This window comes from Camelina sativa, chromosome 12 (assembly GCF_000633955.1).
Source record: "Camelina sativa cultivar DH55 chromosome 12, Cs, whole genome shotgun sequence".
In the NCBI taxonomy this organism is placed as follows: Eukaryota; Viridiplantae; Streptophyta; class Magnoliopsida; order Brassicales; family Brassicaceae; genus Camelina; species Camelina sativa.
The window spans coordinates 28,330,371-28,347,210 of record NC_025696.1 but is presented as its reverse complement, the minus strand read 5'-3'; the positions used below and the strand labels follow the sequence as shown (position 1 = coordinate 28,347,210).

The 16,840-nt window shown below is 37.4% G+C and overlaps 1 protein-coding gene across 1 annotated transcript; it reads left to right on the top strand.

Moving 5' to 3' along the window:
* Positions 351-2,216, top strand: LOC104732797 (transcription factor MYB23). Its single transcript, XM_010452379.2, has 3 exons — positions 351-553; positions 683-812; positions 1,623-2,216. Exons 1-3 carry the CDS (start codon positions 421-423, stop codon positions 2,017-2,019), a joined length of 660 nt encoding a protein of 219 aa, XP_010450681.1. The 5' UTR covers positions 351-420; the 3' UTR covers positions 2,020-2,216.

The window sequence follows — 16,840 nt, the reverse complement described above, 5'->3', positions numbered from 1 at the left end:
CAAACTAGTTAGCAACATGATTTTCGTAGCTATTGGCCGCTGATTTTTTTACATATATCTTTTACTTCACCATAACTAAACATACTTTATGATACTGTTATATTTTATGAATTTTATGTATGGAAAAATGTGAATATAAATCTACATCCGTTAAAATGGGTAAATCAATTTAATTCGTTAGGTTGACTTATTGGTAAAAAGAATGTAGACTTTACCATATACAGACTTTTAAGAGAGAGCAGCATACAAACATGCCTTCTATATATACGTATATACAGAACAATTTATTATACACGTCACATGGAATTATAAATATATATAAATAGAGCCAGGCTCGACTAATCATGCATCACCGACTCAGCCACCTTCCCTCTCTCTCTTCCCTCTCTCTCTCATCGGGATCAAGAAAAGTGAAAAAGGATGAGAATGACAAGAGATGGAAAAGAGCAAGAATACAAGAAAGGTTTATGGACAGTGGAAGAAGACAAGATCCTCATGGATTATGTCCGAACTCACGGCCAAGGCCACTGGAACCGCATCGCCAAGAAAACTGGTCTTTTACTCTCTCTCTCTCTCTCTCTCTCTCTCTCTCTCTCTCTTTATCGCTTCTTCTATCTTGTTTCTTGATGCAAGAAAAGAATAGTACTAAAGATCGAATTTAAAACTGTTGGATGATAACTAGGGCTCAAGAGATGTGGGAAGAGCTGTAGGTTGAGATGGATGAACTACTTAAGCCCTACCGTAAACAGAGGCAATTTCACTGACCAAGAAGAAGATCTCATCATCAGACTCCACAAGCTCCTCGGCAACAGGTTTTTTATTTTTCCTTTTAATCTATATATCCAGGGATTATCTTGCTCTATTTTCTTCTATACAATTCAATTAATTATATGTGTGTGAGATCTGTGCTTAATTCACGCTAAATTGTTTAAATGTACAGCTAGCAAGGTATATATAACATATATCTAATTTATATGTAATATACTTCGTGTTCGATCCTTAATTCACGGTAATTTCTAAATTGTTTAAATGTTCACATCTTGTTAGCTACGTATATCACTTATATATAACTCATATATGATATATCAGATTGATTCATATACATATCAATTAGGTTATATAATATAAGTGTACCTTATTAATCTACTTACACAGACGTCCACAATCATACAATGGTTATTCAAATACGTATAGTCGAAAGAAACGGATCGTGAATTTGAATCAAAAATCTTATATCTGTCCTTTTGTTTTTTCGGCCATTTATTTATATATAGCTTTTTATTCAAAAAATATGTTTCTCGAACTTTACAATGACTCATAATTGTAGCCATTTATGGATCATCTGCATAGATACCTGTCTTATGTAACATCTACAACATATCAACACATGATCTTGCTACATGTATTACACACATGCTCTATTGTAGGACCATAGGCATTAACTCCCACCTCGGTATAGAAATTACTCCGATTTACAAAATTGCTTGTTTCAAAAGTTTTGCCACAGAAAACATTCGAAATCCTGATATGCAATGTTATATGTATTTACTTTTTGTTATTATTGAAGAAGTGTAACCACAAATAAACATAATAATTGATACCTACTTTTTAAAAATATTTAGATGGTCGTTGATAGCTAAAAGAGTTCCGGGAAGAACAGACAACCAAGTAAAGAATTACTGGAACACTCATCTCAGCAAGAAACTTGGTCTTGGAGACCATTCATCTGGGGCCAAACCCGCTTGCGAGGCAGAGTCTCCACCATCTTTGGCCCTCATAACCACAACTTCCTCTAATCATCAAGAGATCCCCGGAGAAAAAGTTTCAACTGTAAGATTCGACACTCTAGTTGACGAGTCTAAACTCAAGCCAAAACCAAAACCGGTCCACTCATTACCAACTGACGTAGAAGTTGCAACGACGGTTCCCAATCTATTCGACACTTTTTGGGTTCTTGAAGATGACTTCGAGCTCAGTTCACTCACTATGATGGATTTTACTAGTGGGTATTGCCTCTGAATATCTTATATGATTAGCTTCTAAGAAGTAATTAGTCATCGATTATTAGATTATAATGAACAAGAATAAGAATATGAATACAACCGATTTTTTTTCTCTATATTTGCTTGTAGCTTTTGTACTTTTTTTTTCTTTTTGTTGCTGTAAAAGTAAGGATGATCAGTTGATAAGCAAATTATAGAAACTTATTTGGTTATTTCTTTAATGTGATCAAATTAAATCCACTATTAGTTTAATTTTTATGTGTCTATATTGTGTACTTCATTCATACATATTTTGGTATAGAAAAAAATAATACTACTATTTAATCAAAATACAAATAAAATTGAAGTGGTAACTAGTGGATTGTTAGGCAGCTGTGAAATTTAACTCTTGGGTTTTTCTTTTTCCAATTTGGGATACTCCACAAAAATTCAATCCCAACTTTTAGAATGGAAAATACAGACTACCCTATATTGTTGTCTAAAAAAGACTTTTCTGTATGGGAGTATAATTTAACTTTGTCAAAATCTAGATTATATCATTTTTCTTGGCATCTTTCTAATAATGGTATATACTTTTTTTTTGCTTTAAAATATGATATATACTCAGGACATTTTGTAACATATTTGGTAGAACTAAATTTATATACAGTTTATAATATGTGAAAAGAAAATCTAAAATGATAAAATGAGAGTATAATATAATCTTTGCATGCTTTCCACCAAAAACTAAATACTCACTTTGTTTACAAAGAGTGTTATTGTAAAGATTTTTATTTGTTTCACAAAGACTATCGCTTTACTATTCTAATGTGTTTTTTTGCATTAAATTTTCTAATTTATCCTTTAACCCGAAACTCATTTTTATTGAATTTAAACCATTAATCACTTATTAAATAGGGACAAATATGTATAATTGTTTAAAAAAATTTGTGTGAATTATGTCAAAATGACACTTTAAATCAACAATTACGGTCAATCAAGATAATAATACAGCTGTTACAGCCTTGATTCTCCGCATCACTGCTTGAAAGATTTTTAAAAGAGAATGAGGTCTTGTCAGGTTAGGCTCTTGTGTCTCTTACTTACGTATATTAATTACATAGACAAATGTTAGAGTTCGCATTGTAATCTGAAATCAGTAACAGTTAACAACGAATTTTATAAATCATACATTCATGATATAAGTAAGACCAAACCTCGTACGTTGGAATTTGAAAGTTAGTTGAGGACGCCAAGACTGTTAGAGAATATTTTCCTCGTTGACGTGAATAAATTGTTCCAACAAAAAAAAAAGTAAACCAAATCATTAAAACGTATTTATTTCTTGAAACAAATCATAAAAGGTGACTTGGTAGATTTCATGACCGCGATGGATATCTTGAATTCTCATCTTTTATTTATTAAACGAGGTAAAGTTTTTAAAATAGACGGGGTTGTTTATGGTCCATCCATATCAGAAAACTGAGGTAGAGCTTTTAAAATAGGCAGGTTGTCTATGGTCCATTCATATCCAAAATATAATGGATTGGTTATGGACAAGCTCGTATACAAAGAAAAAATTGACCGAAGAAAAAATTGTACAATAAACTAATCAAAGATAAGTATAATTTGATTTTTTTTTATAATGAAACGGAACGACTTTTTCTTTCTTTTTGGTGTGTGTGTGTGTGTCAACACTCTCCGTTAGAAGACCGAATCATCTATTTAACATAAGTTTGTTCAAGCTTATCGTCCTTGCCTACATGATCAGTCTCTCTTTTATTTGACAAGTGCATATATATTGAACAACGATGGGTTTGATAGGTATTTTAGCCTATCGGCCGGCTTGGCTAACCTTTTCTCCACTCCGGCACTCCCTCTCTTAAAAATAACAAAAAGAAAATATGTTGTAGATATACATATGGATAACGGATTCTCGTCCTAATCGAATTATGTTATCTCATTCGTAAGGCTATAAAACAATACTATAGCAGTGCGCTTCCTGTTAGTGTAAAGGACAAGCTCAAGTTAACGACAAAGTTGTACAAAAACTATCTGTAATAACTCAACAGAGAACTTGATTCAGAGTTGAAAAATGCAGCAGATTCTATGGAACTGAAAGATGATGAATCCGTAAGCTGCACTACTTCCTCTATTCCTATTTGATCCCATTTTTAGATTTTTTGCACATATTAAAACTTTTTAAAAACATCTTTTAAAACAATTTTCTTTTTAGAAATAGGATTAATAAAAAACGGATGAAGTATTAAAGAACATATTGAAGATTCTAAATATGAAGACATTAACGAGGACATAGGTAACTATTGGGCTGTATCTGGGGTTTGTTTGTGTTGGGCTAAAGTCCATTACTTGTTAATGGCGGTTGTAATCTCTTGTGTTGTAATTCTAGAAGTCGTGTTTATATAAACGACATTACGAACAATGAATAAAGGCAAGCAAGTTCGATATCCAATTCTACATGGTATCAGAGCTTAAGATCAAAATTTCTCAATCCTAAATTGTACTTCTTCTTTGTTAATCGATAGTTTCGATATTTGTCTTTTCTCTAGTTGAGAAGTTGGTGTTGTTCGGAGATGTCATGTGACGAAAGTAAAGCAGCTGCTCTTGTTTCGCAAAAGACGGTGGCGGTGTCGCCGTATTTGTTGTCAAGTTCTGACAATCCCGAAACGTCTATCTCCTCTGTTACTTTGAATGGAGATAACTACAACGAGTGGCCAGAAGAGATGTTGAACGCTCTTCAAGCAAAGTGGAAGAGAGGCTTCATCAATGGAACGATTCCGCAACCTCTTCTCGATGATCCTGATCAAGAAAACTGGAAGACAGTTAACTTAATGATTGTGGGGTGGATCCGTTCGTTGATTGCATCAAAGGTGAAGTCCACCGTGACCTTTGTCTCTAATGCACATCAATTGTAGGAGGATTTGAAGCAGCGTTTCTCTGTTGGAAACGAAGTTCGTGTCCATCAGATCAAGGCTCACCTTGCTTCGTGTAGACAAGATGGGCAGAGTGTTTTAGACTACTATGGAAAATTGTGTACTTTGTGGGATGATGTGCGCACTTATTGTCCTCCTCCGGTGTGTTCTTGCGGTGGGTGTTCGTGTGGTGTAACAGCCAAGTTTGCCAAAGAAACAGAGAAAGAGAAGCTTCATCAGTTCTTGTTAGGACTTGATGATGCACGGTTTGGAGGGTTATGTACGAACTTGGTTGGCACAACACCCTTGCCTTCTCTTGGTGAAGCATATTCGAAGGTTATCTGCGAAGAACAACGGTTGTCCTCTGCTCGTGGTCGTGAACAGCTACGTGATGCCGTCGGTTTCGTGGCTCGACGTGAATCCCATGAGCCTTCGTTAGTCAAAGACGCATTGATTGAATCGGTTGCGTATTTAGGACGGTCTGATCATCAAGGAAGTCATAAGCTTGGCTCCTCTTCCATTCTAAAACCCGGAAGCAGGTCACTCTGTTCTCACTGTGGGAGAACAGGGCATGACAAACATGATTGTTGGCAGCTTGGTGCCTTCCCTGACTGGTGGGAAGAGCGTTCGCAAGGTCGAGGCAATGGAAGGGGACTGAGAGGAAGAGGATCTGGAGCAGGCCGTAGTCGAGGAGTGGTCACAGCCCATGCTACTATTTCCAATCAGTCGGTCTTTCCTGAGTTTTCACAATATCAGCTGAAGTTGTTGCAGGAGTTGCTTGATGAAAAAACAAGCAAAGAAAAGCAAGGGACTGGTGGTGGTGATTGATTATCTGGTAAGAAAGCTCTAGGTGATATTATTCTTGATACAGGAGCTTCTCATCATATGACAGGAAATCTCTCTTCCCTTCAACACATTGCAAAAAATTTCTCCTTGTTATGTTGGTTTTGCGGATGGAAGCAAAACTTTTGCCTTGTGTGTTGGAAGTTTGCCGCTGTCAAGCACAGTCTCTTTAGAAAATGTCCTTTATGTGCCAAGTTTGAATTGCACATTGATTTCTGTTTCAAAAATTCTAAAGCAAACAAAGTGTGATGCGTGGTTTAGTGATGAATTTTGCGGTTTGCAGGACCGTTCTTCGAAGACTTTGATTGGAAGCGGTGAAGAGCGTGATGGGGTTTACTACTTGAAAGAGGTTGTTTCAGCTAAGATACAGAGTGTGAAAGCTACTGTTGACGACACATTGTGGCGTCGACGTCTCGGGCATCCTTCGTTTCCTGTACTTTCCGATTTACCTATGTTTTCTAGTTAAAATAAATTGGCTGGCTCTAGTTTTTGTGACGTTTGTTTTAGAGCCAAGCAGACAAGAGAAATTTTTAATGATAGTTTTAATAAAGCAGACGACTGTTTATCATTGATTCATTGCGATGTTTGGGGACCCTATCGGGTTCTGGCTTTTTGTGGAGGAGTTTATTTTTTAACTATTGTTGATGATTTTTCAAGAGCCGTTTGGACCTTCTTAATGTTGGAGAAATCAGGGGTTCGTGGCATTTTAATAAAATTTCTCGCATATGCTGAAAAAAAGTTTGGTAAAACTGTCAAAATGGTGCGTAGCGATAACGGTATGGAGTTCATGTGTCTCTCTTTGCATTTTCGGGAACAAGGCATTCTATATCAGAATTTTTGTGTTGGTACTCCACAACAGAATGGAAGAGTCAAACGCAAGCATAGACATATTCTTAATGTGGCTCGAGCCTTGCTGTTTCAAGCCCATTTTCCGATCAAGTTTTGGGGAGAAGCGGTTCTTACTGTGGCTTAACTGATCAATCGCACACCATCATCAATACACAAAGGTATTTCTCATTATGAGGTCCTTCATGGATGTAAGCCGGCTTATGATCAATTGAGAGTGTTTGGTTCTGCTTGTTATGTGCATCGCGTCTCTCGGGATAAAGATAAGTTTGGGGAGCGTAGTCGTCTTTGTATCTTTGTTGGTTATGCTCTTGGCAAGAAAGGGTGGAAGGTTTATGACAGTGAGAAGAATGTTTTTTCTGTCTCTCGTGATGTTTTTTTCAAGAGATGGTTTTTCCGTATGCTGAACATACGGATACTTTATCGTCGGTTCCTCTGAACTCTGGTGATGTTGATGGAGATTGGCTTCTTCCACCGGATACTCGAGTGAGGGGGAGTCCCAATGAGGCTGTTCTGCCACCGGATGTTCCCGTGAGGGGAGTCATCATAAGGAGGTTGTTCCCGTGACTCCGGCTGACCCCTCGTCACCCTCGTCACCTGTGTCTCAGGTGTCTCCGGCTGTCGACGTCTTTGCACCTCCGGTTGCTCTTCCGGTTAATGAGCCTCTTGCACCTGCTCCTTTACGTCGTAGTGAAAGAACACGAAAAGAAAACGTCTGTTTAAGTAATTATGTTGTTAATCATCATGTGTTGTCTACAACTGCGGATACCCATCACGCTTCACCCGCTCAACAATTTGAGTCTTCCCAAACGGTCCAAGGTATGTGTCTTCTTTCCTTGACAGATTATGTGTTTGATGAACAATTCTCTCCAGGGCATCGGGCATTCTTAGCCACTATTACACAATCCAAGGAACCAAAAAATTTCAAAGAGGCAATACGCATTAAAGTATGGAATGATGCGATGACTACGGAAGTTGTGGCACTTGAAGACAAGGATACATGGGATGTCACAACGTTACCCGAAGGTAAAGTAGCTCTTGGTTTTGAATGGGTGTACAAAACAAAGTATTATGCTGACATAACGATTGAGAGGTAAAAGGATCGTCTAGTTATACTCGGTAACCACCAGGTTGAAGGGGAAGATTATAACGAGACGTTTGCACCCGTGATTAAGATGACCACCGTTCGCTCCGTACTCCGGTTAGTTGCTGCTAAACAATGGGAAGTGTATCAAATGGATGTTAATAATGCCTTCCTCCATGGTGATTTAGAAGAAGAGGTTTACAAGAAACTTCCTCCTGGTTTTCGTCATTCATACCCTGACAAAGTTTGTCATCTTAAAAAGTCACTTTACGGCCTTAAACAAGCACCTCGTTCTTGGTTCAAGAAGTATTCTGATGCATTGCCTTGGTTTGGGTTTGTTCAGTCCTATGATGATTATTTACTCTTTTCCTACACTCGTGCAGGTATTGAGCTTCGCGTCTTGGTCTATGTAGATGATCTCCTCATTTGTGGTAATGATGCCTATATACTTCAGAAATTCAAGGATTATTTGTCTCATTGTTTTGCTATGAAAGATTTAGGCAAACTAAAATACTTTCTTGGGATTGAAGTAAGTCATGGTCCTGAAGGAATTTTTTTTGTCTCAACGCAAGTATGCTTTGGATGTTATTTCCGATTGTGGTGATCTTGGTGCTACGCCCGCAGCAGCCACGCCTTTACCTTAAAACCATCGTCTCGCCCCTTAACTCGTCGTTCAATTAGTGCGTTTGTGGTAATGCTTGGTGGTTCTCCTATTTCTTGGAAGACAAAGAAACAAAAGACAGTCTTGCATTCTTCTGCTGAAGCTGAGTATCGTGCAATGGCTGCAGGACTTCGCGAAATCAAATGGCTTCGTCAGTTGTTGAAAGAATTGGGCATCGAACAAACGTCTCCCACACGTTTCTTCTGTGACAGTAAAGCCACTATTCATATCGCTGCGAATCCCGTCTTCCATGAACGCACAAAGCACATTGAGAATGATTGTCATGCCATGCGTGATGCAGTCTCCGATGGAACCATTGTCACGCAACATATTGGTACCTCCGATCAACTTGCCAATATTTTGACAAAATCGCTTGGTTGAGTTCAGTTTGAGACTATAATGTCCACGTTGAGCATTTCGGATCCTCATCGTCCATCGTGAGGGGGAGTATTGGGCTGTATCTGTTGGGTTTGTTTGTGTTGGGCTAAAGTACATTACTTGTTAATGACGGTTGTAATCTCTTGTGTTGTAACCCTAAAAGTCGTGTGTATACAAACGACATTACGAACAATGAATAAAGGCAAGCAAGTTCGGTTTGTTATGTTTTATTTATGGTTGTACTCTTGATTTTCTTGTGTGTATAGCTCGTAGATGGGAGGATCGCCTCAATGGGTATTTCTGGTAATACTCACGCATCTCATTGTATTTGTGGTGCGTGCAGGTAATGCATGTGTGACGTAGAATTATGGCAATGAGAAGGAGGATTATCTAGGGTCTCGGTTGTATTATTGGCTATATTACTTATGTTGGAACCTAATTTAGAAGCATGCTAGGTTGCTGGTTTATATTGGTTATGATTGATATTGTATTTTAATATATTTGAGTTGGTTTGATATGTCTTTCGTTGTGTATGTTGGGTTATTGTTGGTTTATTGGTTGGGTTGTAAGTAAATATTAAGGGTTATTTAATTATATTATTATTATTATTAAAAAAGCGGGTCGGGTTGTTTCAGTTTGGTATCAGAGCCCTTACGGTTCTAGGGCGGGTTAATGAATGGTTTAGAGCGGTTTAGGAATTTAATTGGTTGAATCATTTTCCTATTGCTTGCTGCATGATGTTGTGTGATGGAATTGATTATGAGTAGTTAGTCAATTTGCATGTGGTATAGAGTCCTAGTATCATCCTCTTCGAGCCTTCAATGAGATTCCATGGTAAGTTGTTTTGTATGTTGTTAGTTGTATAGTGTTTTTAGCTTTTGTGCGGGAAGTGTAGTTGTGAAACAACCTGACCCATTTTTTTTAATAATAACAATATATAATTAAGCATCCCATAGTACTTAATTAAACTAACCAAACCACAATTCAACAATAAACCAACAACAACCAATATGCACAGCGGAAACATACCAACAATACAAAACCAACATATCATCAATACAATCACATTTCTAACCATTCTATCCAACAACCTAGCATAACTCTATCCAAGGTTCCAACATCAATAACATAACCATAACACACTAACCGAGACCCTAGATAGTCCTCCTCCTCATTGCCATGATTCCGCGTCACATACCTGCACACCGCAAACAACAATTGAGATGCGTAAGTATTATCACAAACACTTAGTGAGGCAATCCTCCCATCTACTAGGCTATACACACAAGCAACTGAGATTCCACTGTTAAGCAACACAAACAGCACAACAAACCAGGAAAACAAGCGTCAAACAATTTGGTGTTGACCGACACCAAAATGGTGTCAATCGACACTGACTCCTACCTTGTGTCGATCAACACCGACTCTGCAGATACGTTCTGCTTGAAGCCGATCATCGAATCTCCGCTTCTAACCATCTCCAATCCGTCCCAAACTCACCCAAAAGCTTCAGGAACCTATGGAAACCATAACATAACAACCACAAGCAAGAAAAACACCACAAACAACATAGAACAAGCAAAACAAAAGAGATCTCAGGCTTAGATCAGCCATGGTCATGCACTCACCTCTTTTGCAGAAAGTTCTGACCCAACAACGACGAATCCAACCCTTAGTAGTCTCTCCTTTGCTCTTAGCACAAGATCTTCACTCCACAACAACAGATCTCTCAATCCAAGCGAAGAATCTCCCAAAAAACCTCCAAACTCTTAAAGAACACTTTTCTCCCTCTAACTCTCTCTAAACAGCGACAAAACACTTCCCCCAAAACCCTTTTCGTCGACCTCCCACTTAAATAACCCGGTTATAAGGTTTCCTTAAACCAAACCGACAATTAAATCAAACTTGTCAAACCAAAAATTACTGGTGTCGATCGACACCCATCCCAAAAACCCATTAATTGGTTCGCGGATGTTACAAGTTGGCTATTGAAAAGTATTGGAAAGAGGTGGATCGGGAAATACCGTTAAAGGTGATTTGTGAAAGTGGATGTGTTGCAAATGGATTTTCAAGAAGTTAAGATGGAGATTTATTATGGATTTTCTTTTTTTGGATTTGTGTGTCATGTGGAAAAAGAAATAGATAGGGATTTCTATAAATAGAAAGTTTTAATAAATAAAAAAAATTTAAAATGGAAAGTTTTATGGGAGTTAGAGCTTTGCTATATTTGGAAAGTGTATGGAAACTATCTTGAGATGTGGTGGTGTTTCCGGTGTGACCTGGTGGTGGTCATAGTGGTATTCGGGAATGAGTAAATGGTGGTTAGTATGACATTGCGATGTTTTACGCAGACCATAGGAGCTAATTCTTGTCAGGAAGTGCTTAGAGACGTTAAGACTTGTTTGCTCTAGGGACGGTGGATTCTGAACAACTCATAAAGAGATGGTGGTTCTCCTGAGGGGATGGTGGTTCCCCTGTATACCGATAGCTTGAGGGGTGGTGTGCCCTAAGAGTGGCAGAGGAGATGGTGGTTCTCCTGGGAGATTGTGGTTCTCCTGAGGAAATGGTGGTTCCCCTAGTACCAAGATCTCGAGGGTGATGACCCGAGAGTGAGATGGTATGGCTCGAGGACGGTGTTTTGAGAGTGAGATTGGTATGGCTCAAAGGTTTTGACCTGAAAGTGGATGAGTTGGGAGCAAATAAAGTCTAGGACGTGTGAATAAGCATAATGACTAAATGTGGATGTCGGGGTTGATGGTGGTTCATTCCTGGGTTTAGTGTTGATCAGTGGGGTCAGAACTTTGTTTGACCGATAAGGTCAGGATTGTGTGGACCAGTGAGGTCAAGATGGTGTTGACCAGTGGGGTCAGGATGGGTTGACCAATGGGGTCAGGGTGGTTTGGGCCAGTGGTTTTCTGATTGCGGTAGACTAGATGGTTAGATGGTGCAAACCGTTGTGATGGTGGTTGGAGGAATTTTGTCGATGAATGGCGGTGTGTCCAGATTCGAGGATGAATCCTTGTTGGTGGGAAGAATTGTAACATCCTGGTTTCCTAATTTTTGAAATTTGCTGGTTTGATTTAAGTTCTCTCGGTTTTGAGTCGGTTTTGAGAAATCCTAAGAGGGTGTTTACAAGTTTAGGACGCCTCCTTGATTTTTCCCTTATTATCGTCATAGAATCAAGATAAAGAGAGAGAGGAGACAAGAAAATATAGTAAGCTTGGTGTGAAGGAGAGTAAAGAGGAAGCAGAATCATAAGATTTTGGGAGAAAATGGTCTCGACATATCAAATCGTATTCAAAGGTAACGAAATTTGATAGAGTTATTTCCAAGCCTGTCATAGTCATTCTCCTTTTTAATGAAGTGAATTTGGGTGTAAAATCCATCAGTTATTGGCATTTTCGTGGGACATGTTTTCTCGGACGTGAGTTGGGACCATCAGGGATTGCAACTGATATTGTGGTCTCGTCTAGTTTCTGATCGGCACGAGATTTTGTGAGAAGCTTCTTGATGTCTAGGGCTATCTTTTCACCGGAAGGATTTGATAGTTAACGGTTGGTTTATTTTAGGATTTCATCTTTGGGACTGTTCTTCTCTGATATTTGTGTCTAGTTTGCTTTAAGGTTGTTTTTTGGCTGTGTGGCTTGTTGTAGGACGTTTCTGTACTGTTTCATACGCGAGGAGAGTTTTTTCTTGTTGTAATTATTGTTCGTGTCACTTGTTAAGGTGAGTGTGTGACCATGAGTTTATCTGAGCGTTTGGGTTATAATGAATTTTGTATTTCAATTTAAAGTAAAAATTTTGAATTAAATTTTAGATATTTCATATGTCATATGGCTAGGAATTTAAAATTTTTATTGTAGGTTATCCATTTGGCTAAGAATGCCATTTTTATGGGAAAACTTGTTAAAAATGCTAGTTTTTGTTTTGTGAGAAATGCCAGTTTAGGATTTTTGAGGAGGAGTTAAAAGACGAATTTATCCTTTGTTTAAAAGAGGAGAAGCGTAAGGAGGGAAATTCAAAGAGAGGGAGACATTAATGCCGATGGGAAATGCATTAATGGCACCGAGGGTTTGGTCTATAGGGTGCTTTATGGGGTTAAGAAAGCGATAATGATAGTTAATGATGGTTTAGAGTAGGATTCATTTGTGTTATGTTTGGTGTTAATTCATAAGTTGAGGGTCTAATTTCAAATCAAACTTTTGGAAACAGATATGGGTTTTAGAAAAAGGGAAGAGAATTAGAGAAAGAGACAAATAAACAAATATTTTTTTTTAATGTCGAGACTATTTGTGGTGGACAAGTTTCATCAATCAAACAGATTTGGTCCACTAAAAAGACAAAAGGAAAAAGTTGTGATGGATAAAAACATGGTCAGGGTTGAATCTGGGTCCACAGGAGGCACAACATGTTTACTACGTAAGCCGATCAACAAGGTGGACAAGTTATTTTGGTAATGATGGACAAATAGAATACAACCAAGCGGATCTAGTCCACAAAAGAGATCGATGGACACAATTAGAGTGGACAAAACATGTCCGGTTGTTGAATCTGGTCCATCGAGAGACAATAAACAATGGATCATGGATCTAGTCCACCGGAAATGTATTAGATGTGTCTTTTGAATCGCAAATTTCTGAGACAGGTGGATCATATGGAGTTTTGAAATAAGATAGATGGATGTTTGGAGAGAGAGAGAGTTGTAGGTTTGGAAAAATGGAGGTTTAGAGAGAGAGAGTTGAAGTTTAGGAGGTTTTAAGAAAAAAAAAAAGATGGTAGCTAAGAGAGATCCAGATAAATGAGAGAAAGAAATAACATAAATGTGAACAAATTGGTCAAGGGTAATTTTGTTATTTTACTTGTATTAATAGTGGGTACTATGACATTTTAGAAAATACTCAATTAAAATTGATATTATCCATAAACTTTGCTAATATACATGACACAATGGATAAATTTTTAAAATTTTTATGTCAATAAAATTCTTAGCCAATAGATAACCTACAATAAAATTTTAAGAATAATTTAAAATATTTTTAATTTTTATTTACGATATAAATATCTCTTAAATTTATTTTACTATTTATATCATTTTCAAATAGAGCTTTAAGTTTAGTTTAATATGAAGTTCATATCAGAAATAGTACATAATGAAAAAATAAAAACTTTCAGTAAAAAAAAAATTATCAGACTTTAAGTATATATTTTTAATTTATAAAATCAAATTTTGTTAATGGGCCTTCCCAATAAAAATTGGGCTGTTTATCTTGTATTTTTACCTAGTTCCGTTTGGTTTGTTTAGGTTTTGATTATTTAGATTTACTAATAAATCTTGTATTTTTATCTTGTATCTCTCTCCCATGCAGTAATAAACTAATTCGTTAATGAAAATTAATTAAGCATTACTATTTTACAGTAAAGAAAAACCCAACGACATGTTGCTTGTAAGGTAGATATGATTTTCTCTTGTCTTCGTTCTTCTTCGCTTTGTTTCTCAGATAAAACTTCTCATGTGCACAAACCTTCTCCTTCTTCTTCGTAGACTCGTCTCTGTTTCTTGAATTCGAGTTCAAGAACTTAAGAGATTGTTTCCCTTCACTATAACTTCTCTTCAACAAATCACTAATTCTCCACGACGTTGACGATGATGCTCCCGTCGATTTGCTCTTTCTATGCGATTTCTCACTCGAGGTTACGTCAAGCTCTTCTTCATCTGACGAAGATGATGAATTCGACTGATCTTCGTGGAGGAATAAATCTCTCAGCTGAGTTGTAACCGTTGCCATTGGCAGCAGTGACGACTCGTCTTTATCGATGAGGTTCTGATTGAAAACTGGAAATTCAAACTCATCATCGTTTTGTTCATCAGAAAATTCGAGTCGAACTCGCTCGGCGGTCCCAGCGATTCGGTCGTTGGTGGCGTAACTGTTAAAGCTAAGGCAAAACGAGGCCGTGTAGTCATGTTCTTTCTCCATGCTTGTGACTCTAATGGTGTTTTTGTATCCTTCGGTGTATATATATATAGGTGAAATTGCTGGCAAATAAAAATGGCAATTTAGATAAAATTAAGGAATTTAACAAAAAAAAAAAAAGAAGAAGAGAAATCAAAGAAAATGGTAATGTATCATTGTATCAATAGTTTAGGTGGAGTTTTATGTTTTCTTTTTTCTTTTTTTTTTTCTGATTGATTAATTGACAATGAGATGTTACCTGATTCTTGTGTATTGGGTGTATTACTGATTTTTACGCATAACACAGATAAATCATTATTCCTAATAAAGGCGAACATGTTGTAAGACTGAGTCCTTAAAAATTGTTCAACAAAAAGATGAAAAAGCTTTCAAAAACAAAGTTAGCTGATGCAAAATTTAAAATAAAATAATTGATACAAAAACCTTATCATCAATTATATTTTTTTTAAAAATCGAATGTAGAAATAATTCAACCAAGAAAAACGTTTAGGCAACTTGTATAACCTTTTTTTGTAAAAAATAATTAGGAGAAAATTAAACTAAAAATTGAGAATATAGTCATCAAACAAAATGTTGCTTCGTATTGTTCCTTGGGAAACCGGAAACATCAGATAAAATAATGCATACGTAATTGCTCATGAATGAACAAGAAGCATGACGACATTTGTACTCCAACAATTATTTTTCTTCTCTATAACAATTTCTCTTCGAAAACGAAGGTTCGATTGCTTCAGTTTCTTAATGTTACAGCATTTATTTATTTGCTCTCCTCCCAACAACATAACGTAGGCTTATTAAAATCATATATATATTATGTGTACTGTGTGATACTGTCTAATCTATTTTATATACTTATTAGTAATAATTGATTGCCTTGACAAATCTTAAGGGAGAAGGTAAAGACAATTTTTGTATGTATCGATCACAAAATAAAATCATACTAATTAATAGAACAATTCATAATAGTCATTCTATATATCTCTAACAACTCTTTTGTCTTAATTTAATTGTAACTTACAGAGAAATCTTTTTCAATAAGTAGTACTGTAGTAGTATTAAATCATGTTATGAAAGATTATGTATTATAAACTATATGTAGAATGTATGTATGGAAAGGCTAGTTTTTTAAATGATAGAACCCTAATCTCTAGTGTATATATAATGTAATCCTTCTATCTAATGAGAATTATTCAGCCTCTTATTCTATATGGTATCAGAGCCACGATCTCTTAACCTAAAAACACAAAAAAAATTATTTTCTCTCTTTCACGCCGCTCACCATGTCATCCTCCTCCGGTGAAACCATCACTGTGTCCGCGTCACAGTCCATCCTCTCCATCAACATGATGAACGTGACTAAGCTCACCAGCACAAACTTCTTGATGTGGAGTCGTCAAGTCCGTGCGTTGCTCGATGGTTACGACCTTGTCGGCTATGTCGATGACACCGTTGTCGTTCCCCCACTCACAACCACCACAGATGGTGTTACCTCCGACAATCCAGATTACAAGATTTGGAAGCGACAATATCACTTGATTTACAGTGCACTTTTGGGTGCTATCTCTCTCTCCGTTCAACCTCTGCTCTCCACCACCACCACCTCTGCTGAGATCTGGCGTAAGTTGACGTCGATCTATGCCGCTCCTAGTCGTGCTCACGTTCAACAGATCCGCCAACAGATCAAACTCTGGACCAAAGGTGACAAGTCAATTGAGACTTATTTCCAAGGTCTTACCACACGATTCAATCAGTTGGCTCATTTGGGTAACCCCATGGAGCATGACGATCAGCTCGAGAAGATTCTCGGTGGTCTCCCAGAGGAGTTCGGTCGTGTTGTTGATCAGCTTGAAGGACGTGATCGAACTCCGACTCTCGCTGAGGTTTACGAGAAGTTGCTTCATCATGAAGTAAAACTCAAGAGTGTTATCATGTCTTCTCTGTCTCTTCCGACTACTGCGAATGCCATCAATATTCGCGGTTCTCAGTCTCGAGGAAAATCTCGTGGCTATCAACACAACTCTCGTCAACACAACGCTTCGCGCTCACAAAACTCTGCTCCTCGTGGCTACCAAGGTCGTTGTCAGATTTGTGGCGTCTATGGCCATAGTGCACACCGTTGCTCTCACCTTCAAGTTTCTGGT